The sequence below is a fragment of the Heliconius melpomene genome, chromosome 5 (assembly GCF_056956725.1).
Source record: "Heliconius melpomene rosina isolate 202511_hmr_F chromosome 5, ASM5695672v1, whole genome shotgun sequence".
In the NCBI taxonomy this organism is placed as follows: Eukaryota; Metazoa; Arthropoda; class Insecta; order Lepidoptera; family Nymphalidae; genus Heliconius; species Heliconius melpomene.
This window is the reverse complement of record NC_140393.1, coordinates 9211032-9235883: the sequence shown is the minus strand read 5'-3', so window position 1 is coordinate 9235883 and position 24852 is coordinate 9211032. Positions and strand designations below refer to the sequence as shown.

Here is a 24852-nt window from a genome sequence, read left to right as displayed (position 1 = left end):
TTATCTTAAGTGCTTTGCAAACATACATTACATGAATAATCCTGTAGTAAAAGCGGGCGAAGCCGCAAGAGGGTCGCTAGTATTGTATAAAGTTAAATATATACGCGTATATTATTTTTTGAGTGGAAATACAGTATTTTTTTAGGGTTTCGTACGTTTTTTTACTGGTTTAAAATAACAATAGTCAAAATGTATTTATATGATTTTTATAAGTCAAATATTTATGTGTTTTTTAATTTTTATCTATTTTCGAAGTCCATCAGTACATTTCGGCTTTCTATTATCAGGTACAGAAATTGAAGCCAGTCGTGGCACAGTGGCTCGAAGAGAGAAACATTAAGTTCCCAGGTTCCCTCTACCTACCCTGCCAAGTACGGCAGCGAGAAGCTAAAAAACACTGTAAGTGACAACACACCGACAAAGCTAAACGTTTAAGAAAGTTGTGCCGGTTACGGAGAGTAGGAGAGAACACTAAGAAAAGTGGCAGAGAGTGTGGGTTAGATCCCCTCTCGAGGAGATGAAATATTTATTTAAAATTATATTTGCATTTCTTCGCTCTTGTGTCGAGGCAAAGCGCGGCGTTGAGTTCTGCCACTCAACACGCAATGCCTCCAGAATTCGGCAGAAAGTGGGGAACGGGGCGTCTTAACACGAGGTTCCCTCTGCCTACTCTGCTGTGTGCAGGATCAGTGCGAAGCTGATTTTTTAACAACGGGAAACGGAAAAAACGGGTTTTAAAATCCAGTACAAAGTTACGGGCGACGACTGGTACAAGTAAAATATAGTTCCAAAAGTTATCAAAACCCTCAGTGTGGTAGAGTTTGTAAATAAGTTTTCATATCGCGAGTTAAAATGAATAAATTATTATTTAGTTAACTAAAATAACAGCTGGTCGCTCTTATTTAAGTTTGGGCAGCGAGTATAACTCACAATTTTGTTAGCAAATAAAAAAAATATACCTGATGATAATATTTTTTAAAGAGTTTGTATAAATAGAAGGATTCTTTTTATTGAAATTTTACTGCTTCGTTTCTTTGCTGGGGCACTTAGAAGTGTAGAAAAAAATAATAGTTATAGTCACATAGCAAGTATATAAGTAGATGTAATATAGAACCTAGCTCTCTTCTTAGAATGAACTCATAAAAATAACTAATCTAACAACAAATTAAAAATATATAATAATTAAAGTACCAGATCTTGAGATAATCACAAACAAACAGACTCTTCAATTTTATACCCAATACTAGTTAAGATAGATAGATAGATAGAGAGATAGATAGATAGATAGATAGATATAAACCTTTTAAAACGTAACTACGGAAAATTCCGAAACGTCATCAAAACACGCGGTTTATTTGCGAAATAAAATCCGTCATAACAACATAGCACAACGAGAAGACGATTTATAGCTGACATTAAAACTTGAATCTTAAGCTTCCACAGTGGTTGAAACGTAAATTTCGACATTCAATATCGGCGTCGCGTTAGTGCTACTGTGTATAGAAATGGACTTTTTTTAGGGTTCCGTACCTCAAAAGGAAAAAAAACCCCATCAGATAATTTTTGTCAAGATCATTGATTTCGCGATCGCGTAAAGGTATCGTAACTAACTCCGTTTCTCACTTTCAGCCGATTTCTGGAGACATTGCATTGGCGGAACTCAACATTACCAAAGCGATGAAATTAATCTCGAGTAGGAATCGAACCCACTCTACGCCACGACTCACCTTAAAATATTAGCTTTGTCAATCGCTTTATCACATACCTGTAATAATTAAGGACCTGGGCGAAAACCCCCGGGTGTCTGTCAAAGAAGTACTCGTTGAGCACCGGGTCGTAGTTCGCGAGCGCCTCCGTCAGCCGCGAGAGGCGCGTCGCCGGTATCTTCTTCAAGGTAGCCTTGTACGTTTCGTATCTAGAAAAAGATAGGTTAATCAGTATATTAGTTTAAAATAATACATACAGATGTCTTGTTGTAACGCGATAGTTGTAGGTTTGATTCTTATTCAGAAGAAGAAATTATATTAATTTTCTCGTTCTGGTAAAAAGAGAAAGCTGGGCGCTTAATTCTGTCCGTCAACATTCTCACACACATTTTCTCGAAAATTGCAACACTAGATACCTTTGAGATACCAATGCTTTGAGCGGCGGAAAGTAGGGAACCAAGTTAACAAACAGTAAGTTCCCCTTACCCTCCTATATACAGAATACAGCAAAAAATAAATATAAATATTCTTCCAACATGAACATTGAATCCACAACCACCACTTCAAATATTAACCCAATAGATCTCCAACAATGAGAATCATTAGGCCGACATATATTCCTTCACTTCACAAGCCTGGCAAACCCCCTAATGCCTAACAAACAAATCAAACGTCAACTCAACAGGTGTCAAGAGCACCTGACGCTGAAGGTTTATACAGCCAATATGAGTGACAATGTCGTTTTGGTATTGATATACGGGGGAGGAATTTTTTTTGTACTTTCGACTCGAAATAACTGCCTCCTTAACATTGCGAGGTAGGCAGAGGGAACCTGGGAACCTCGTGTTGAGATACTCCATTTCGTTCTCCATTTTCATGGGATACACGGGAACATAATGCTTAGCTTTTCCTCATTATCAGAGCGAGGAATAAAAATATAATATGGAATGGAATGGGAATCGAACACACACTGTTACGTTAACAGTGGCACCCTGCACCACGACTGGCCTCGCTAAATAAATATAGTTAAATCAAGCTGTAGGTAAATTTTATTAAAAAAAAAGTATTAGTAATTTTTCTCTAAGTGAAAATCGAACTCGCAACTACCACGTGTACAATCCAATACGCGCCAACTACACTACATTTTCATCTATTTTTACTATTCACTGATAGTACAATAAATATCGAATATTTTCTAATACGAACTTTCAAAGTTATGTCAGTACTGAAGCTCTCTATACTAAAAGCTTTTTATTCCGAACCATTAGTGGATTCACAATAGATACTTGACTATGAATGTAAAACTGAAACGAGTGACGGGAAATATTTAAAATATTATAATATATATAAATACTAGTGGGCCCGGACGCGGCTACGCCCGCGAAAATATAAGCCAAAATAAGTTAAAGAATAATAATAAGTGAAGATTTATTATTAGAAAAATATCTGAGTAACCGAAATGAACAAACAAAAGAAGTAAAAGTAACTAAAGGAAATTCTTAATATTAGAAAAAGTACCTAAAGTTTGCCGTGCGCGCGTACTAAACATTTTTCTATATATCTAACAATAGTAAATAAAATCCCAAATGATTAAAATTACGATATTTTAAGTGTATAACATCGGTATAGATAACCGAACTGAGATAAATTAATTATAAGCAGCAAATAATTACATAAAAAATAATAGTAATTCGAAAATATATAAAAATTTACAAAATCATCAAAGTCATCTGCCCGTTCGCGTCGGTCATACTCATACTATACCGCTCGTAGGCTAGGTCATTTCGAATCAGTGACATCTCCTTAACCCTTATCTTCGCAAAAATTTTTTTTTTAAGAAAAGCAAAAAATATGCATACTGGTAGCTTCTTTGGGCTATAAAAAACATAAAAAAAATAAATTAAAAAATCATAATATGAAAATTTCGGAAAAACACGATGTATACTATACTATACATTGCTACACGTACAGTGATTATACCATTTTTAAGAATGTATATTATACTATACATTGCGATGCTTAGGGAGGGTGGAAATGCTACTGGTAGCTTTTAAAATATACTGAAAGATTATTGTAAATAACCTGATTTTAAATAAAAACAACTATATTGATGGAAGTAAAAATGTTTAATTAAAAAAATCATTCTTAAACAATTTTTTGTTACAAAATAATAATTCAGAGATCCTATTGTTTGCGGTGGCACTCCAAAAACACCTTCGATTCTTCACACAACAAAGGTGAACCTTACATTTTATGCACATGGTACGTGCCTGGCCAGCAGTACAGCTTTGCAGTACTTGCACATTTGATATCCGGTTATTTGCGGCAAATGGTAATATTTGTCATAGCCAATATCATCGACTGGTCGTTAAGATACCGGTTTTGTATTTTTGCTTGGCGGGAAATCGTGTAAATTTTTCACTGAAATATTTCGACTTAATAGTCGTATATAAAACTAAAACTATTTTACTTCCAACACCCATAGTCTTTTCTTCTTCTTCAGTAATAATGCCCGTAAAAGTGTCATCTCTTATGTAGAGCAAGAAGTAGCATACATGATGTCACACACCGGCTCTGATTTAGTTCTTGAAACTCCATTTACAAGGCTTATTTGATTTATATTGATGTCGATTTTCTTCTATCTTCATTCTTTCTTGTAATTAATGAATGAATGAGGTGTAACAGGCAATTCGGTGGTATAGGCATAAATATCAGCTGCACGCGTTCCTATCTCATAATCAGAAATTTGTAGGAGGTTTAACCTTTCGAGATTTGAATTTATCGATGGCTCTGGAGAACTTTCTGTTGATCCAATCATTCCAGCTTCATTACTGTTACTAGCTTCGTCACTTGTGTCAGAGTCTGCATTCTCTTCAGGCACTAAGGAGAAAGTGCGCCCAGCTCTATCACCCATAGAGTTTAAAACCAAAGCAAAAGAAACATGCAAAAAACCAACACCAAAGATAAGCCAAACCATATTGTGTTATAAATAGGTAAATAATGAATGTAATATTATTTGTCCCTTTATATAGTTAGGTAGTCATTCAGTAATAATAATAGTAGTATTTTTTAAGGGAATCAAACCCAAAACTTGGTGTGTAAACTTTCTAGAACCACTATATCACGGCGACAGTATAACTATCTTTTACATTATAATAAAATTGGTTTAGTATATAAGAAAGACATACTTGAAATTTACATTTTATAGTAAAGTTCCAAAAAATATTGATCCTGTGAAGTTGGCAATGTATATTATTCTATACACCACCAGCGAAAGGTAAACGACTGCAACTGCGGCAATGTATAGTATAATATACGTTATTAAAAAACACGAAAAAAACATACTAATTCATATAGCGACATCAGCTTATATATAAAAATGTGTAAGAACATACATTTAGGCATGTGTACTTTATAATAAACATACATATTTAGGAGTACAAACATAAAAATAAAATAAAACTTACCTTAGAGAAATCTGAGCAGCGTGCCTTGACGGTTATTTTTGACAATTTTTTTAAAACTATCATAGATAAACTACTATTTTTATTTTTGAAGTATAAATAAATGTCTAGAAATGTCATATGTTTAATAAAACTAAGTTAAAATTTATTTTATAGCGATCGTATATTTTTATAAAGTTGTATGTATAGTATACTATGCAAAATGAAGATAAGGGTTAATTATTTATTAGAATATTACACAGTAAACTATAATTTCCATCTAGATGAAATGCTAAAAATGACTATTATATTTATTTTCATAAGGATGAATATCAAATTATAGAAATCATCTAATTTTTGTTAATGTATACAAATCTATATCGGCGCGCGCCATGTATGCATTAAGCAAACTCACTTTGGGTGACGTTTTCTTAAAACAACAAACTTTGCAAGCCGTTGCTTAGCAACGCGTAGCGACGATTGTTATTAACATGGCGGAATAAATTGCTTGTCAAATTAATTATTTTAATATATTGATATATATCGAAAATATTACAAATATGAGGAAAAAAAAGTATCCTATGTTCATCCCGGGACCCTCAAGTATCTCTATATGAGTATTTTATCACAATTAAATTAGCGGTTTGACCCTGATTGCGTAAAAGACAGACAGACAGACAGACAGACAGACAGAGTTACTTTCGAATTTATAATATAGGCATGGATATCTTTTTCAATTTTCATTTTTAGGTTTCCGTACCTGCGAATAACCTGAACCCTTATAGGATTACTATCTTCAGTCTGTCTGTCTGTTCGTCTGTCAAGATCATTTATCTCTATGTTGAAGTGCGTGGGCGTGGAAGTATCTGGAGCTGAAATAAATATTCAATTTGCAGCTCTACAGATCCTAGTTTGTCAAATATAAGTTACGTTTCCACTTTTGTTTACCCGGAATCCTCGGCGGGCCAGTACGACTCGAACTTGATCGGATTTTTTTCCGGTAGAAAAAGAGGAGAAACTTAGAACTAAGACACTCCGCTCTCCATTAATAATCTATAATATCAGCAATTTAAGATCCATTAAACTACTTTAAGACGCTCTTGGCAGTGAAATTAACGTCAAGGTTTGATCTCTGCCACGAACAATGAATTATGTCAATTTCTCTTTAGTAAAACAGCGCGGCGTTGAGTTCCGCAACTCTTCATGTTATGTAGATTGTTATATATTACGCAATGACATAAAAACAACGTCTACTGATATTTTCCACTAATCTGAATATAAATATAATTCACCCTCTACTTACAATGCTCAAGATAAATCTGACATATAATGTTCTTAAGCAACTTTGTATTGTGACAATAAATGAATGAACAGTAGGATATGGACAGAATATATAACTAAAGCCTATTCACTTATTTTAATTACTTTTAAAGTTTGTATATTTCTAAATGTGCAAAAATAAAATTAATATCTATTTAGAAATGTATAAAAATTTGAACGGAATAGTACTAGAACCCACGCCTCTTAGAAACCGTATATAGCAGGGTAGGTATGATAGGCAGAAGGGACCTAGTGTTGAGACATTTCATTAAATTTTTCAATTGAGACAATCAACACCTTTCAATTTTAAAGACGCTGTTGAGTGGCGAAAGTTATTTTACATTTAATTTTAATAATAGAGTAAGAAAATTAAAATAATTATCCAGATTGAGAATCGAACATACAACCGTTACAGTCAATTGCAGTAGCACGATGGCACCTATTCTTTTAATTTTGTTACTAAGCCAGTGAATGTCAGTTATTAATTTAAAAAAAAATGGCTGACTGCGCCAGTTTTTACAAATATTTCGACCATCCTTAAGTTACCCCATGGTCACCCTACAAGTAAATCTCTCGACCTCGGTATAATGAACACTTTTTTCGTATTCAATACACGTACATTACTTCTAAAGAAGTTTAATAATAAATAAGCGGATCTTAATCCTTATTTTAATAGGAGCCTTTATATTATCAGGGGGCCGTCGTGACGAAGGAGTACGAGGGTGTGACTAGAGACGGTTATGGGTTCGATCCCCGGTGGAGGAAATGAATTATTATTTATTGATATTTCTATTTCTTTACTCTGACATCAAGTTAAAAGTTCCACCACTCAACATACGTGATAATAGTACTAACGTGATTAATTATTCTAACATTACCAGTCACAGAAAACGCTAGTGGAAAATGACGTCATAAGCTATTAGCGCCGTAGAAACGTCATAAAATATACATTTATTCATCAAAAGCGGTAATATACTCTCTACATACTGAGAATGCTCATAAATTGTTCATTCTTTAAATACTCTTGAAATATTTGTAAGTAAGTTAGAATGTGCTCATACATTTTATATTTTTCTTTAAACCTAATTATAAATGGTAGTTTTTGCATGAGAATTTTTTTGTATAAAGTCTATAGTTTACGCAATCTTACCACAGTGATACAGTATTTGACTGACTAAAAGCGCGACGGTTGTGGATTCGATTTCCGTACACTTAAATGATTATTTATTATTCATTTATTTTCAGTTCTTCAGGGAAACATGCGTGACTATAAACTCGACTGGTTATGGGTACGATCTCCACTTGAAAGATTTTCATTTCTTCGCTCTGGTGTCAAGGCAAAGCGTCTCCTATCAACAACAGGCATCGCTTGTTGAGTGACGTAACTCATCACCGCGAATTGCCTCGCTACCAGAGCGAGAGAGAGAAAAGTAAAAATACTTACCTAATATCTCGTTTCCTCGATTGGAAATGGAACCCACAATCGAAGCGCGCTTAGTTCCATACTTGGCTACATATAATAAAAAAAGATAATTCTGATTAAATCTTAGGTAGCCAAATAAATCCTGTGGACACATTAACTGAACGCCAACGGTGATAGGGCTTTGTAATTGAGTCTCGCTTTTATTATCCTTATCCGAACTGATTAACTTAGTTTTTACACATCTATAAATACTCTTAGGTAGGTTCCCCATATCAGAGTGGGCACTTTAAGCAGAATTCAATGCCGTGCTGTCTTTCTAGGGAAACGAAAGCAAATAGCAAATTTTCCCAATTTTCCAACCTCCTCCGAATTTTCTAGTTCTAAGATCATTCTCTCTGTCTCTAACTAGAATTAAGATCAGTCTCAGGACATTAGGTTTTTTTTTGTTAGCTTCACACTGTATCTAGTGTCATGACACTCCGTTCTCCACTTTTCGGCTAAACTTTTGTGACATTGTGTGTTGAATGGCGAAATTCAACACTGCACTGTGCCTTGTACCAGAACGAGAAAACGAAAATATTTCATTTCTCTGAGCAGGTATTCCTGCGGCTTCTCCCTCTTTGGCAAATGGAAATAACTAAAGAGGTATACATCAAGCATTATACTGAGGCTTTCAAATTTACCATTTATGCAATATTTCTCATTGTTATTTAACTTTCATTGGCCGTAGGCTCAAGTAATTTAGCCTATAGCCTTTTTTAATAAATTCACTATCTATTCCAAAATATTATTTTCAATTTGAATTCAGCCAAACAAAAAGTTATTTATACTAAAGAAGTGTACATGTAAATATTTCTCCTGGTATATTCCATAGCAGTCGCGACCACGTGCTGAGCCTAATTATATTAGCAAGAGTCCATTTAAATTTTAATATATCGTTCCATGTTTAAAGGCTTCTTTGATTAAATCACTGATAGCATTAAAGAGGGAAGTGAAGTTTTCCATTCAATTGTAAATTTTATCAATCTGACTGGCATGGCGATTGTGTGTGATTTCCACTCATGTGGAAAATTATTTTTATTTCCTCGATTTTGTAAGAAAATCAAGTGCGGCGTTGAGTTCCGCCACTCAAAACAACTCGAAGCTTGGTGAATTTTATCTCAAATATTCGTAAATTTCTGTCTAAAAGAGATATATAAATGAAAAGAAGGGAGTCAAAGAAAAAACAGTCGAAAAAACGTACATTCTTTATTTTCTACTAATATACTCGTACAAGCAAGTTTCCTAGAAAATGTAAGAAAAATGTTTTTTCATTGTTTGCATTTGTTTGGAACAGCAAAGAAATTAAGCGCCAAGGCTAAGGCTTTTCCCAGCGAGTAAAGTTTATGAGTAACCGCTGAAAACTTATAAAGCCTGATGTAACAGTAAATACAAGAATATGCCGAAGATCTAGAAAAAAATACATTATATTTTTTTTAGCTCCTCGTTGTTAACCGTAGCAGAGTAGGCATAGAGAACCTGGGAACCTTGTGTGCAAAATGAGTTTTGAGCAGGGTAGGCAAAGGGAACCTAGTGTTAAATCACTTTATTCCCCACTTTCCGTAATTTTTTTGGAATCATTACATATTGAATTACGGAAGTCAATGCCGGGTATTTTCAATGGTACCAGAGCGAAGAAATGAAAATATTAAGAAATAATAATTCATTCCCTCGACTGAGGATCGAACCCACAACCGTTGAATTTACAAAAAAGACACACTTTTACCTCTGTGCCACAACGGCCTCAAATATAAATAGAATAATTCCCGTAACGAGAACCCAAAAGTACGCCACAAAGGCATCTCTTCCTAGGTATCTAGGTATTCATTTGTCTAAGTAATATTTGAGTACCGCAGATGGAACATCGAGAGAACGTTTTGTGCTAACCTTGACACAAACCAATTGGAAGTCCGTTCCACTTTTCATTTTACTTCTAAATGTGGGGTGTATTTTCATTTAACTTCACGGTGTATTCCCCACATAGCATATAAGCAGAGGGATACTAGTTAGTAAGACACTTTCCGCTGAATTTTGGAGGCATTGCATGTGTAGTGCAACTTAACGCCGCGCTTTGCCTCGACACCAGAGTAAAGAAATGAAAATATACATTTAAATAAATATTTTATCTCTTCGAGTGGGAATCGAACACACAACTGGTTGATTTTACACTGAAGCCGACTGGCCTCCAAAAGTTCTTACTAATAATGAATTTTATCCCATTACACCACTAAATCCCACACCTTAGTTTCTATTATGTCTCTTTAAATTAATTTTAATTTCAAATTCTAACTCATCATACCTACTACGAAATGTGTTTTCGAAGCATTTCAAGGAATTGTTTTTCTTCCACAGTCACTTCAGAACGAACACAAGAATTTCAGACAAATAACAGGTAATTCTATCTAGACAGTTAAATGTTCCTTCGCAGACGAATTCTTAATAAATATTATCATGTAATTTTCCTACGACAATAGCTTCATTATAGAAAACAAAGTCACTAAACAACTTTATATATCTTTTTTTTATCTTCACGCTCTATCACGCATATAACAGAGATTAATTAAAGGGAATTAAATTGGAGGGAATTAAAAGCGCCGTAGATGTACTTCACGTACACGTACTGCCAGGGACAGGACAATTGCCAAACATTTTAATTAAATATTTTTAATCAAAAATATTATGAAGAATAGGCATGATGATAGGAATAAAGAAAAAGAGAGTTTGTTCAGTAAAGAGTTTAACATACTTTGCTAAAGAAGAAAGAAGTAATAAACGAACACTGTTCTTTATTTTCATTCCAAACGAAATGTACTCCAAAAATGATTCGAACCCACAACCAATCAATCGATTCAAGCTTTTCTCACCAAAAAAACCTTCTAAAACTTCTAAATTATCTTCTAAAACGTTTGCTCACCGGTATGTCACGTTATACGAGACAAAGTATTCGACCTTTTTACGTTGTAAATATTTTAGCGGCTCCAAACGTGTTTAGTTTGGCTTAAGTGAAGGCACTTTGTACGTAACTCGTAAGTTATACTTTGAAAATCCACCTGACAAACTGCTAAAGCCGTTTCTGTTAATTTTCTAAAAAACACTAGTTCTAAATTTCTTGTGTTTTTAGTGTGTTAACTTTAATTATCAATATATAAGCTGTCGTCTACTAATATTATGATATATAATGTTTGTTCCATTTTCATGCAAAACCTGCAGCGAATTTAGATGAAATTTTAGTAACAGCAATGTTGCTTATGCTTCACACTGATCCTGTTATGTACAGAGTAAGTTAGGCAAAGGGAACCTGGGATCTTTTTAAGACATCGAAATTATGGAGACATTGCATATTAAGTGGTGGAATTCAACGCTGCACTGTGTCTCATTATTGAAGCGAGGGAAAGATAAATAATAAATAATTAATTTTCTCGACTGCGAATCGAACCCATAACTTGTCAACCTTAAAAAATAAACAATATATCAGTAAAATTATACGTATATATACAAAATTCGCCATTCACATTCATATCCATACAAGTTTAATTCTCTGGACAGTAACTACTATAACTTGTACAATTGAACTCGATTTAAATGAGCGAAGTTGAAATTGCTATCGACTGATACTTATGTATGTTCGTCGTTCACACGTGTCATCCTATTAACTGTTGACATTTGTTGATTATACTAGCGACCCTCTCGCGGCTTCGCCCGCATGTACTATACAATAATTTTTTTGTGATTTTGTTTATGAGCTCCACGCCGTTCCTCGCAAATAGTAGGGTAGGTGAGGGAACCTAGTGAGATAGAGGTCGTTATGGCGAAAGACACAAGAGTGTCTCCTTAATGACGACGACGACGAACGACGTTTGTGGGCTCGATCCCCGCTCGAGGTAATTAATAATTATTTATTAACATTCGTATTTCTTCGCTCTGGCACCAAGGCAAAAACCTGGTGTTGAGTTCCGCCACTCAATTCGCAATGCCTCGGTAGTAAAATGCGTGAACGGAGTGTCTTAACACTAGATTCTCTTTGCCTACCCTGATGTATGCGGGATAAAGCGAGAAATGTTAAAAAGTATATTTAAAAAAGAATACGAAAACCCGTCCACATCTAAGCTCGGGAGTCGACTGGAGTCAATGGGACGTGAAACCGAATATTAAACGAGGCAGCGAACAGTGTAAATAATCTTTGTACTGTAAATACTGGGATTTTCACTACTATTTTTTGTGCAGTAATAACATATAAAAAAATACAAAATATATACAGTTTAGATAGTTTTATGAAAACTGGAAATGCTGATGAACGTACCAAGACAAAGCGTTGCATTGAGTTACGCCGTTCAACACCCAATATTTTGAAATGTGGGGAAAGAAGTCCCTTAACACTATGCTTCATCAGCCAGTTATGCGAGAAAAATTCCACCTCTTCGTGGTACAGAAGCCTTGTCTGCGACGATCGTGGGTTTGATTCCCACTCAGGGGAACGAAATATAAAATATTTACATTTTCTTGCTCCGTTAACGAGGCATAACACTGGACTGAGTTGCACCACTCAATAGGCAATGTTTAAACAATTCGACGGAATGTGGGAAGCAGAGTTTCTCAACGCTAGATTCCGAGGTTCCCTCTGCTAACTCTGCCATATGAAGGTATATAATACCTAATAATAATTATAATGATTGCCTTATATGGTCCATATAAGACATAATCATAGCAAGCAAGCTTTTCGAAATGCCATCCAAAAGAAATGATCGACAACAAAATCTTGTTTACCCAAGTATTACACATTCTGCTCGCGAAGTAACTACCTTGTTTTGCTTTTCTTTCCGTTTCGCATATTTGAATTAAAAGTACCCGCCGTGAAATTGTTTCCTCGAGTTTATTAAGTTGGAACAGTATTGAAGTTTTTTTAGAGGACGCCTTGCCATACTTTCGAAATAACAGCGTGATGTAAAAGAAAATTATGTATGGGAGATGGTTTATTTAGGCAAGAAATTTTAATATAAATTGAATAGGCTTTAAATATGAAATTAAACTGGATTCGGCCTCGTAACGCGTTGAGTGTAAACGCGATGACAGTGAGTTCGATCCCCATTCGGATATGTTTATAATACCACCTATTTTCACTTCCCGAGCCCCGATACAGCAACTTTGATTTTCGACTTCATCTCGAAAATTGGGGTAAGAGTCAAGAACAGACTCTCTTAACACTTTTTGGTAGATTTTTTTCTTATCTTAAAGCATTTTACAAGCATAGTTCTCTATAGGACGCCACACAAATAACCTGATGGATAGTTTACTTTCCGCTTCTAAGGTCTTGGAGACCACCGCTTTAGAGATCCAGAAGTATATTCTAGCTTCAAGCCGCTGTATTTCGCTTTTCGCATAATAGCAGGGTAGTCAGAGTAACCCTGAAAAACTAGTGTGACAGTACTCTGATTTTCATTAAGATACTTCCGTTCCCCACTTCTCACAAAATTCTTGAGAAATTGCGTTTTGAGTTGAACTCAACCTGCGCTTTGCCTAGTTACCGGAGCGAGGAAAAGAAAATATTAAATATGAACCATCGCAATCATGTACCCCTTCGCCACGAAGACCTGAAAAATTAAAACATGTTTACCGCTAAAGCTTTTGAAGCTCAGTTGGCAAGCGAAGCTTATCGCAAGTTTCTACTTCGTAACACATCCTAATAAACTTTCAGCTGCCTTTAGTTGAATACACTCGCACATGTCTACGTTACGCCAAGTGTTGTGGTTTGGCTTACATATATTTAACTAGCGGATGCGCGCAGCTTCGCTTGCATATTTTGGGGGTGAATTTTAATAAACCATAAAACATGTGTTCAATGAAATATTTTTAAGAGTCTAAATTACTAATTTTATAAAATTCGGTGGCGATTTAAAAATTTTTTCCATACAAACTTTCAACCTCTTATTTGCACCCTTAGGGGGTGAATTTTAGAAAACAATGAAACACGTATTCAATTAAATACTTTAAAAAATCTAAATTTAAAATTTTATGAAAATCAGTGCTGATTTAATTTTTTTTCCATACAAAATTTCAACCTCTATTTCGCCCCTTTAGGGTTAAAATTTTTCCAAATCCCTTCTTAGTGGATGTCTAGATTACGAAAGTAAACATCTGTCCAAACTTCACGTTTCTACGCACAACGGTTACGGCTGTGCGTGCGTCTTACCTCAGTCAGTGAGGACAAGTCCTTTTATATATATAGATTATAATATAATAGAGTAATTGAGGTGGAAGGACACTTATATGTGACTGTAAGCTGGATAAGTTGTGTGTTCCATTTCCACTTGACTTGACCTTCATTTCCTTGCGGTGGCAAAGAAGCCAACTTAGGAACCTAGTGCTAAGGCACTGTTCCCATTAAGAGTCTTATTGAATGGCTGAACTCAACGCCGCGTTTTACTTCCTACCAGAGGGTCCCTCAGTAAAATTCGAACCGACAACCTGTTGCGTTTACAGTCTATATAATAAAACTTATATGCTACTTTAAAAATAATATGAAAATTATTATTTATCACTAATTAATCTATTTATAGTATTAAAATAAACTTACTAACAAATAGATCAACTAACAATATTAGCCGATTAACCAGACTATTTTATATAAACAGTGCAGCGTGAGCTCGCACACAGTAGGTATAACATTTACATATCAATTTTACGCACAAACAAACCTACTATCAGCTTATTTATTCCAATTAATTGGTTACGTTTATAACAATATGTTACAGGGATTAGTTTTTAGATTTACACTCCACGCATATCAGGGTAGGCTGAGGGAACCTGGGAACGTAGTGCTAAGATACTTTGTTCCCATTAAGACATTTGCCAACGACTTCTGAAGGCATTGCGTGTTGAGTCTCGAAAATTGGATGGAAAGTAGTGAAGTGTCCTAAAACTTGGTTCCCAGGTTCCCTCTGCCTACCGTGCTATGTACGGAATAAAGGGTGAAGCTAAAACAAAAAGTAACAGATATTCAATTCACACTTAAGGCAACCTGTCAAAACAAAATCAGTATTTATGTGTTCCTCTCGACACCCCCCCTTCTGTTTGTATAGGTCACGTCGTACGCAGGTTATTATTATGACGCTTGGAGCGTTGTTGTCTTTCACTTAAGATTAGCAAACAGAATAAAGATGAGGTTTTTGTTATATAAAATTCCTTGTCTCATAGTATAATTTTTATGTAAAGCATTTCTTATAGTACGGCGTTGAGTTACGCCACTCATGTTATTTTTCAAATTGGGCGAATATTCTAAAGGTAAGCACTAGATTTTTTTGGTCTTTAACTAGGTATATTCCATTTCTCGTCCAATTTTATAAATATTGGAACTATGTCTATCATTCAGGAGGTCATGGGCCAACATCTAACTGTAAACGAGTTGGTCATGGGTTCGATTGTCACTCGGGGGAATGATTATATGCATCATTTTCATTTTCCCGCTCTAGTAGACAAAGCCTGGCGTTAAGTAACGCGCAGTGTTCCGAAAATTGTGCAGTGCATAGAAAACAAAATATCTAAATACTAGCTTTTTTTGATATACGCAGAATAACAGCTACAGAAAAATATCTAAACTCAAATGATTATAATATAAACATTTCCTTACTTCTTTCCTATATAAATAAAAAAATAAATATGTGAATATAACTATATTGCAATGCTTTTAGCACAGCATAAGCTTTTAGGAGACGTAATGTATGTACATATAGAGTTTTGACGTTGAGTGCATTTTTAGGGGTCCGTACTTAAAAAGTAAATTGGGACCCAAGGGTCATTTGTCCGTCTATGTGTCTGTCTGTTTGTCTGTCACCAGGCATTGTCTCAAAAACTGTGATAGTAAAACAGTTGAAATTTTCACTACTTGTATATTTCTGTTGCCACTATAACACTCCGCTCTTCTTCCAGCGGAAAGTGTTCCGCTAGATTCTGGAGGCATTACGTGTTGAATGGCGGAAATCAACGCCCACAACAGAGTAGGCAGAGAGAGAACGTAGTGCTAAGACACTGAATTCTCCACTTTCCGCCGAATTTTGGCAAGAATTGCGTGTTGCGTGACGGAATTGTTCAAATTGACTCGCTTTGCCTAGAGTCCTAGACACCAGAGCGAACAAATTAATATATTAAATATTTTATATCCAGAATGGGAATCGAATCCACAACCTGTCACGCTACAGTCACGGCCAATATTATTATTTATTATTACTATTAATACACTAACAGTACTATTAGTAAATAATATTTTGTAACCACTCACTCATAAGACCTCGTAATTGCCTCCACAAGTCATGCTGGATAAACTTACTCTGTCAACTAACGTAATTAAGATGAAAGTCTTTGTTCTAGGCGCCATCGCCAGTAGAAGTAACAGTTGCCGTTTTGTGTTTTCTGTCATTTTCTTGCATTTCTTCGCTAGTTTTTAGCTCAATTGTAAATTAAGACATCTTGAGATCGTTACGGCGTATTAGAATAGTCTGGTTGTAGATGGGATGCTCGTGGGTTTAATTCCAACTAAGGGGCATTATAATAATTTATTAATTTTATATACAACTTCCCTTTGTAAAGGCGCTGCGTTGAATTTCATCTGAAAGAACACTTCTAGAATATAATTTCTGGAAATTTAGGCGGAGAGTGGCGGTGAGTGTCTTAACTCTAGGTTTCTTCTACATATAGGCAGAAGAACACGTGAAGCTGCTTGTCGTTTTTAAGCAAGCTCATTGTTTTTTAAGCGACATTATTATAATATACTATATTTTACTTTTTATGGTGATTGAACCCATAACAAGCGCTATGGTTTTATATATTGTATATTGGATAAAAATATATAAGGAAACATAACGATACAAAAATCGCTCTACACTCTCGTACTAATTTTCTTTACATTGTATATGATTTGTTCTAGCGAAAAAGAAAATTTTCAATTTCCGAGAAGAAATCGAACCCGCAACCGCCGCGCTTACAATTAGACTATGTGCTGATAATAGAAGTAATCCGACACAGAAAAAAAGGCTAGTCAAAGCTCGTAAACCATTTCAAGTGAGTTAACTTATAACAAGAACCATTTAAAACAATACACGAACTACTCCACTAAGTGGATGTACTGCCTTAGGCCCTGAACTAAGTTTGTCTTGCCATCACAAGCTGAACATATCCTCGGAGTTGTAACTTAGAAGTATTCCAAAAGACTAGTTAGAAATTTTCTATCCCTTCATTGATATTGTCAAAACTTATATTGTTAGAAAGAACTTGTAAAAAGTTGGTAATTTAGAATGGGCTTATAGCGCGTGTGATTATTTTTTTTAGTTTTACAGCTGGGTTTTTATAGGAGGGTAGATAGAGGATACCAAATGTCTAGACACTCTATTTAAGACACTTACTTTTTAGACCCATTAAGACACTTTTGCTCCCCACTCTCAACTAGGCCCACGCCCACTCCCACTTGAGGAAATGAAATATTTAATATTTTCATTTCTTAGCTCTGCTGAGCACTGTTGAGAAAAAGCGCGGAAAATAGAAAATGGCGGTAAGTGGGAAGCGGAATGTCTTAACACTAAGCTCAGTCTGCCTGTTCAGCTAAATGCGGGAAGCAGCGTGAAGACGGCGTGAAGAGATGAAAAAACATTTATGATCTCAAAATCGAACTCCGAGTTGAGAGCGGCTTATAAATAAGGGCCTTATTTACTTATTCTAAACAAGGCGAGCAAAATAAATTTAAATTTAATATAAGTGTAAAATTATACTTTACAACGCCTTCCACCTTAATATTTTAGCTCAGTTTCCCCCAACTTTTATATTAATAACGCCTGACGTGGTCCTGTGCGTTTATTAGTTTTTACCCATCCCTCCTTTCTTACTAATAATAGTAACAAAGAAAATTTTAATAATACTTTTACAGAATTTTTAAATACCGCTATTATTCAGGAAACTTTAACAATTAATGTTTTAAATGAGGTTGACTTTTTTAAATTTAAGAAAGATAGAGGTGTCAATACACTCCATTTTTCACTTTTTGCTTAGTTAAGAAATATTTCATGTTGAATGGCGGTACTTAACACCAAGTATGTATTACGCATTCAAACGAGAAAAGGAAAACAATTCTAATATTATCAATTCTTTCCAAGTGTTGCCTATGTTGTCTATGCTTTTCCCCGTATTATAGCAAGGCATCCCCTATGGAAGTCCTCGTTTCGATAACTTATTTTTTTTATAACAAATAAAAAAAATGTTTTAAAAGTTACTTAAAAAAAAAAGGAATTCACAACACTTCACCACTCTCTTATTCGTAATATTAAAATTGTTATAACTTTAATATTTATAAAGAACTTGACGAACTTTAATCATAATTTTTAAGATTTCTAAATTATTATTTTGTAGCTTCATGCTGTATCTCACAGCAGATTAAGCTGTAAGAAGTAGTAGTATAAGTAAGCTTGCCCAGAATTGGAATCGAACCCACGACCATCAGGTTTATAGCCAAACATTGAGCTGATGCGTCACTACCACTTGAGATTAGTCTAGACTTGATAATATTGTCATTAAGAATGTAAAATAAATAATAAATATTGTCACTAAATTCCGTCTGCTTTTTTTAACACAGAAAAGAAATGGAAATATATTAAAATATTATCATTCCTCGGAGTGAGAATCGAACCCACACCAATTCTGCACAACCAGACACTGTACCACTGCACCTAGATAGTGTTTCATACACATCCTACATAAATACATAGTTATGTCCATATATGATATGTCATATATCTTACTTAGTTTTCATCTCACGTATAACCACTAATCTACGCCTGATGCACGTAGGGGACAGTGAGGGATGATTGCAATTAACTAGGTCTTTTATACCAGATTTAGACAAGAAAGTGTACATTATAAACATATTATATTATATATTAATTATAAAAGACTCGCTCGCGGCTTCGCCCGCTTGATCGTTATAATTTATTTATTAATCTTAATTAGTATTAAATCATTAGTCTTAATTTAGTCTATCATTTAAAAGACAATATACGAATATATAGTAACATGACTGGTTTATAGTGACATAAATTGAAATAAAACAAAAATTTAATATTAAAATAATCTTTGGAAAAATTCAATATCGGTAACAGTATCAAAATTATATAGACAACAGTCAGTTAGGTACGATTTTATTATATGTATAGATACGGCGAGCTCTTAATATTATGTAATGCTTAATTATGATATAATTAGCTGTCACCTGCGGTTTCATTCGCTTGGTCAAACACCTAAGTGTATGTCATATTTAAATATGACATATTCTAAGTGGGGGAAGTAATTTTTACCACTGATACTTCCGATACTCCCCACTACCCACTATTACATCGAAATATTAGGTTCTCTCACTCAACATATGGCTTAGTGGTCAGAGTGTTTGGAAGGTGTCCAAGAGGTGTTAGTTCAAATCTCGCTCAAATTTTTAAATGTAATATAAAAAAAATTTTTTTTCTTAATAAGTTTCGTAAGTATAGAATAAAAAATGTTAAAAACGAAGTAAATTATTATAATGCTCTCTTCTTATTCTACACTATGTGTAAAAATAAAAGATTTATATACTCAGCTGGCCATTTTTATTTTACAAATAGTAAATTGTAAATGCTCTAGATGGAAAATAAATAAAAAAATGTGTAATATTTCATTTAAAAAGTATTTATATAATAGATATTTTTTTATAAAAACAAAAACAATGGACTTGTTTTTGTTTTTATAAAAAAATAACAGTCACTCAGTCCGACTAAAATCAGTCGAACATTTATTTTACCCTAAATAAAAGGAAAATCAACATAATAATTCCAACAAGGTGACATTCAAATAAAATATTATTTAAGTAAGTACTCCAGGGACGTAGAGAAGGGATATTTTTGGTTTCAATTCTTCAGAGGCTGAGAGGTGTCAATTTGTAACAGAATGCCTTCTGGGCGTGAAATACCACCTTGTATAATAATATATTTGTAACACTACTAGTATTAGTTGTAAAGTTATTGTGTTTGACATAACATAACATGATAGTTTTTTTTCAGCTTCACGCTACATCCCGCATGTAGCAGGGTAGGCAAAGGAAACCGAACCGAACTTTCCGCCGAATTCTAGACGCATAGCGCGTTCTAGAAACAGTGACGGGATTCAAAGCCGCGCTTTGCCTCGTCACCAGAGCAAGGAAATGAAAACATTAAATATTTGTAATGGTCTGAAAAAGATTGTAATATTTTTGTATCGAAGAAGACAAATGTCAGATATCTGTTAAAATTCAATTTGTAACTCTCGAAACTCGAGAAGTAAAAACTATTATGTGCTACATATGTACGAGCGGTGGTAATAGATGAATATAATGATCTTTAGTTTTTGCGATTTTTACACATTTTATATGAAAATCTTTAACCAGCGTAAACTTGAGTATTATATATTTTAGGAAACCCGACGTTACAAATACTTTCCGTGGTCACAAACAAATTTATTTACCTTAAGTAGGTAAATAAACGAAGAAAAAAGATATCGAATTTATAATTATTAAATCTTAGCTTTGGCAACAAGACAAAGAGTTCCGCCTTTCAACACGCAATGCCTTGAACAATTCGGCGGGAAGAAGGAAGAAACGGAATGTCTTAACACTAGGCTTCCTCTGCTGACCCTGCTGTGTGCGAGATGCATCGTCAAGCTGTATTCATATTTAGTGACTGACAGTCAATAGACATACAAAACTATTGTACTTACAAACCTGAAATACTCGAAATTTCTAAGGAAAGTTAGGAATTTCGAGTATTATAGGGAATTATATAGGGAAAACACAAGATTTTAGGTCTTAAATTCCACGCAAAGTTGAAGACGATCTAGTCCACATATATTCATATTGAAAACAGAATATAAAACTGCTAGTGAAAAGAAAATCATCTTTGTATTTCTTATTAGAAAAATAAATGCTATAACAATAATATTAGAATGAATGTTATTCTAAAATTTACACAATCTACAGTATTTATTCTAACAATTCTGACAACTTATAGTAGGTACAGTGTAATTTCTCTAATATATATTCAGATATTAATATTGACAGTGTAAATTTTATTAAGAATCAGCATCACGCTGTAACCCTCAAACAACAGGGTAAGCGGAGAAACCTCCGTTCCTCACTTTTCGCCGATTTTTTTCGAGGCATTGCGGGTCGAGTGGCGAAACTCAACACCGGGCTTTTTGCCAGAATTAAGAAACTAAATAAATAAAGCTTTCATTTGCTGATCATAGGAAAAGGCTTAAGTTTTTAATAAAAAATGAAATAAAATACAATACAAAAATAATTTATTTTTCCCAAAACCATACTAACTGCACATAATTGAAACCAAAATGTAAATAAGCGCTAATTTTCCAATATATTTCAATAATTTTCTATAAAAATGATTAAAAACCAACTGTACCTGATGCCACCAACGTTTAAAATGATACGATTTTCTCCATCCATTACTATGAATCATAGATATCGACAATCATTTATTTAACTGACACAGCACTGGGATCACATTACGATACACTATACACTAATATTGTTTACGTCAGCCCGGATTCGAAGGCGCGACCGTCCCCGACGAAGGCCGGCTTGCTACTGAAGCTGCGGGCACCCCCCACCTGTAGACTGAGCGGACTGCACTGCGCCTCTCAGGTTGATGTGTTTTTTCTTATGTGATATACAATTTTCTTTTTTTTCTTTGCCTATCCTGCACCTGCTACTATTTATCCTGCATTTAGCAGGATAGGCAGAGATAATATAGTGTTGAGACACTCCATTCCACACGTACCAACCAATTTCCAACATATTGTATTCTAATTGAGAAACTTACTAATTTCGACAATTTAGTTTTTGTTTTTTATGATATTGTACATTTTGAACTAACTGTACTGCGTCTCTCTTATTTTTTTTTTAAATATGGGTATACTATTTTATTTTTACAACATTAGCGTATAGCTGGTTGGTTAGAGAGGATCTCCACTCCCCATGTCTCCACATATCACCCCATTTTCGAAATTTTCCGTATTGCGTGGCGGAATTCAACGTAAAAGTAATTTATCTTATTTATCCGTATGTAGAAATTATACCAGGACTGTTACTTTTATTAAATGCTACGCGGTCTCGCTACGGCACGACCGCTTCCTTCATTTATCTCAGTAATATAATAAAGGCTTTGCTTAGTTCTGGGGTCACACGCGTGATTTGTCCAAAAATATTAGTAAATATTAGTAGATGTACCCAATTACGTCTTAGAATGTGTCATTAAAATTACGTGGGTTCTCGTAGTTATAGGATTAGGATTAGTGGGGAAGAAAAAGTTCTTCCCCACTAATCCCGATTCTAACACGTTAAACCTAGTTTAAGATTTCCCCTCTTTCCTCTGATTTCTTGAGGCATTGCGTGAGTCTTTACCAGAGCGAGGAAGGGAAAAAATAGATATTTAATTTCTTCGAGTGGGAATCAAACCCACAGCTTTCGCGCATATATCTACAAGCTAGTTCCCCTGCACCAGGACTGGGCTCAATAAAATATTGCATTAATTTTCAGTTGATGCACTATAATATTGACATTTTAAAAGGAAATACAGTTTCTCTATCTCTATCTCTATTATTTCATCTAATTTTAAGAGTTTATACGACCTTTTCGCCTTCCAAATAAAATTTTCATCACATTTACTTGCCAATTCAACTGCGAAATGATGTTGCCAATGTTATTCTATTATTCTATTCATGGATATGTTTATAATAAGAAACGCAATGGGACAGTATCTGGTTATATACGCGATTGTTATTCGATTTTCATTTGGAAAGCGTCTACGACAGTAAACGATAGGTGTAGGTTTGATTCTCACTTGACAGAATGGTTTATTTTCATTTACTCGCTCTGGTAACAAAATAACACGGATTGTCTCGCATATTGTGCAAAAAGTAGAAAAGGGAGTATCTCAACTACTATTTTCCCACTGCCTACTCTGCCATTTCCTATAAACAAGATGAAGACTATGCGAATTCGGATTGAAAAGAGAAAACAGAGTGTTTTAACAATAGATTCTCTGCCTAAAGCGAAATAAAAAAGACACCAAAATAATCACCTTTCACATTCATAGAAATCAAAACTACTCTCCTTCAGTAGAACCTCGAAATACAAGCCAATTTTTCCACCAGCTAGCTGTCACACCCACGCGAGACACCAGCATCAGCGCGTCTGGGATCGGTCAGTGAATATTTTATACATTTGCCTTTTGATTTACTTATAAATTATTCATATGCTGAATCGAATCGAAATCTGCTTAACTATTTATAGCTTGAAGTTCACTTGTGTTCTGATTTTTCTTTATTTTAATATACTAGCTTTTCCTTGCATGTTTGCCCGCTGGGTCAATGGAAACAAGGGGTCAAAGTTCAACAGGTATAGACTTCTTCTATTCAACATAAAAAGATTTATTCTGTTACTTTATTTTCTATTCAAGCTAGGAAATAGTTTTTGGAACTGGTTCTATTAAAGCTAGAGAGTATTTCTTAAGGCTGTCTCTCTCTCACTCTCTCTGTCACTCTACATTCACTATAACAACAAACTTAATTAATATTTTAGATAAATTATAGCGGACATTTTACCTCACACGATTAGAGGGTGAACTGTGAGGTAATACGTGTAGTTCGTGTAATAACCATTTACGAAAATTGCGGTTATGAAGCAAAAGCTACATTAAAAGCTCAGTGCAAAGTCTCCTTATCTATTTTACAATTAATTATGTTTAAATTTATTGCTAAAGTTTATATAAATAAAGAATAAGTTTATATAAAAAAATGCCTCAAGAATTTGGCGGAAAGTGGGGAACGGAGTGTATGGAAAGTGGAGAAGTGTCTCAATGGAAGCGGAGTGATTTAACACTAAGTTCTCAGATTCCCTCTGCCTATCTAAGTGCGGGACACATCGTGAACCTAGAGCCATACAATAGTACCTAGTATTATAATAATAGTAGTATCTATTGTAATCTCTCATTTAAATCAAGAATGACTGAAATGAAATATTTCTAACAATAGGACGGAAGCATTAGATTTTTCCATTATCATTTTCTAATTAAACCCGTTTTCCGTTACGGAATGTCGAGAACAATATATTATATAGAATTTAAAACGTCCTAACACTGATATGTAATATAATATTGTAGATATATTTCTTTAGCTTTACTATGTATCTCAAATATACTCGTACAGATGCAACCTAGAGTTTAGACGTTTACCACTGGCTTTGTTTTCGACTGTAAGCAGCTGGTTGCAGGTTCGATTCCCACTTGGGGAAATGAAATATTCAATATTTTTATTTCACGCTGTAGACACGACGCAAAGTGTGGGGTTGAGTTCCTCGACTCAACGTGATGCCTCGAGAGCGGGGCACGGAACTGTCTTACCCTATGCGCGATATACAAGTTCAAGTTTAACGAGCTTCGAGTTATATCCTTCATAGAATAGAGTATGTAGAGGGAACCTAGTTCCAAGACAAACAGTCCGCCCAATTTTCGAGAGATTGCAGCACTCAACACCACTTTTAAGTTTTTTGCTTTTACAACCAAACACTCTCTCCCTTCGCCGTCATTCGATTTCACAATAAAAGGAATATTTAATAGAATAATTCAATTATTACGACAATTACCTATTCCGCCTTCGTTTTAGGATTTTGTGACTTTATACGCGACAATATTTCAAGTTCCCAGGTTCCTACTGGATACCCTGCTACTGGATAAAGCGTGACGTTAAAAAATAAGAAAAAAATATTCCTCGCTTTATTGAAGATTAAGGTACCTATACTATGGTATAACATTATACCTACTCGGCTCATTTGAATAATTTTATTTTAGAATGGTCTATTAATTTAATG

The 24852-nt window shown here is 34.5% G+C and overlaps 1 protein-coding gene across 1 annotated transcript in view; it reads right to left on the bottom strand.

Annotated features, from left to right (window-relative positions):
• Nucleotides 1-21573, bottom strand: part of LOC146539265 (potassium voltage-gated channel protein Shaw-like) — a 129997-nt gene extending 108424 nt beyond the window's left edge. Inside the window, exons 1-2 of the mRNA XM_085185465.1 lie at nt 21386-21573; nt 1766-1915 (exon numbers count right to left, since the gene is read on the bottom strand). Coding sequence (XP_085041591.1) covers nt 1766-1915; nt 21386-21429 — 194 coding nt within the window. The 5' untranslated portion in view covers nt 21430-21573. The remainder of the gene's footprint in view (nt 1-1765; nt 1916-21385) is intronic.
• Nucleotides 21574-24852: the final 3279 nt, after the last annotated feature.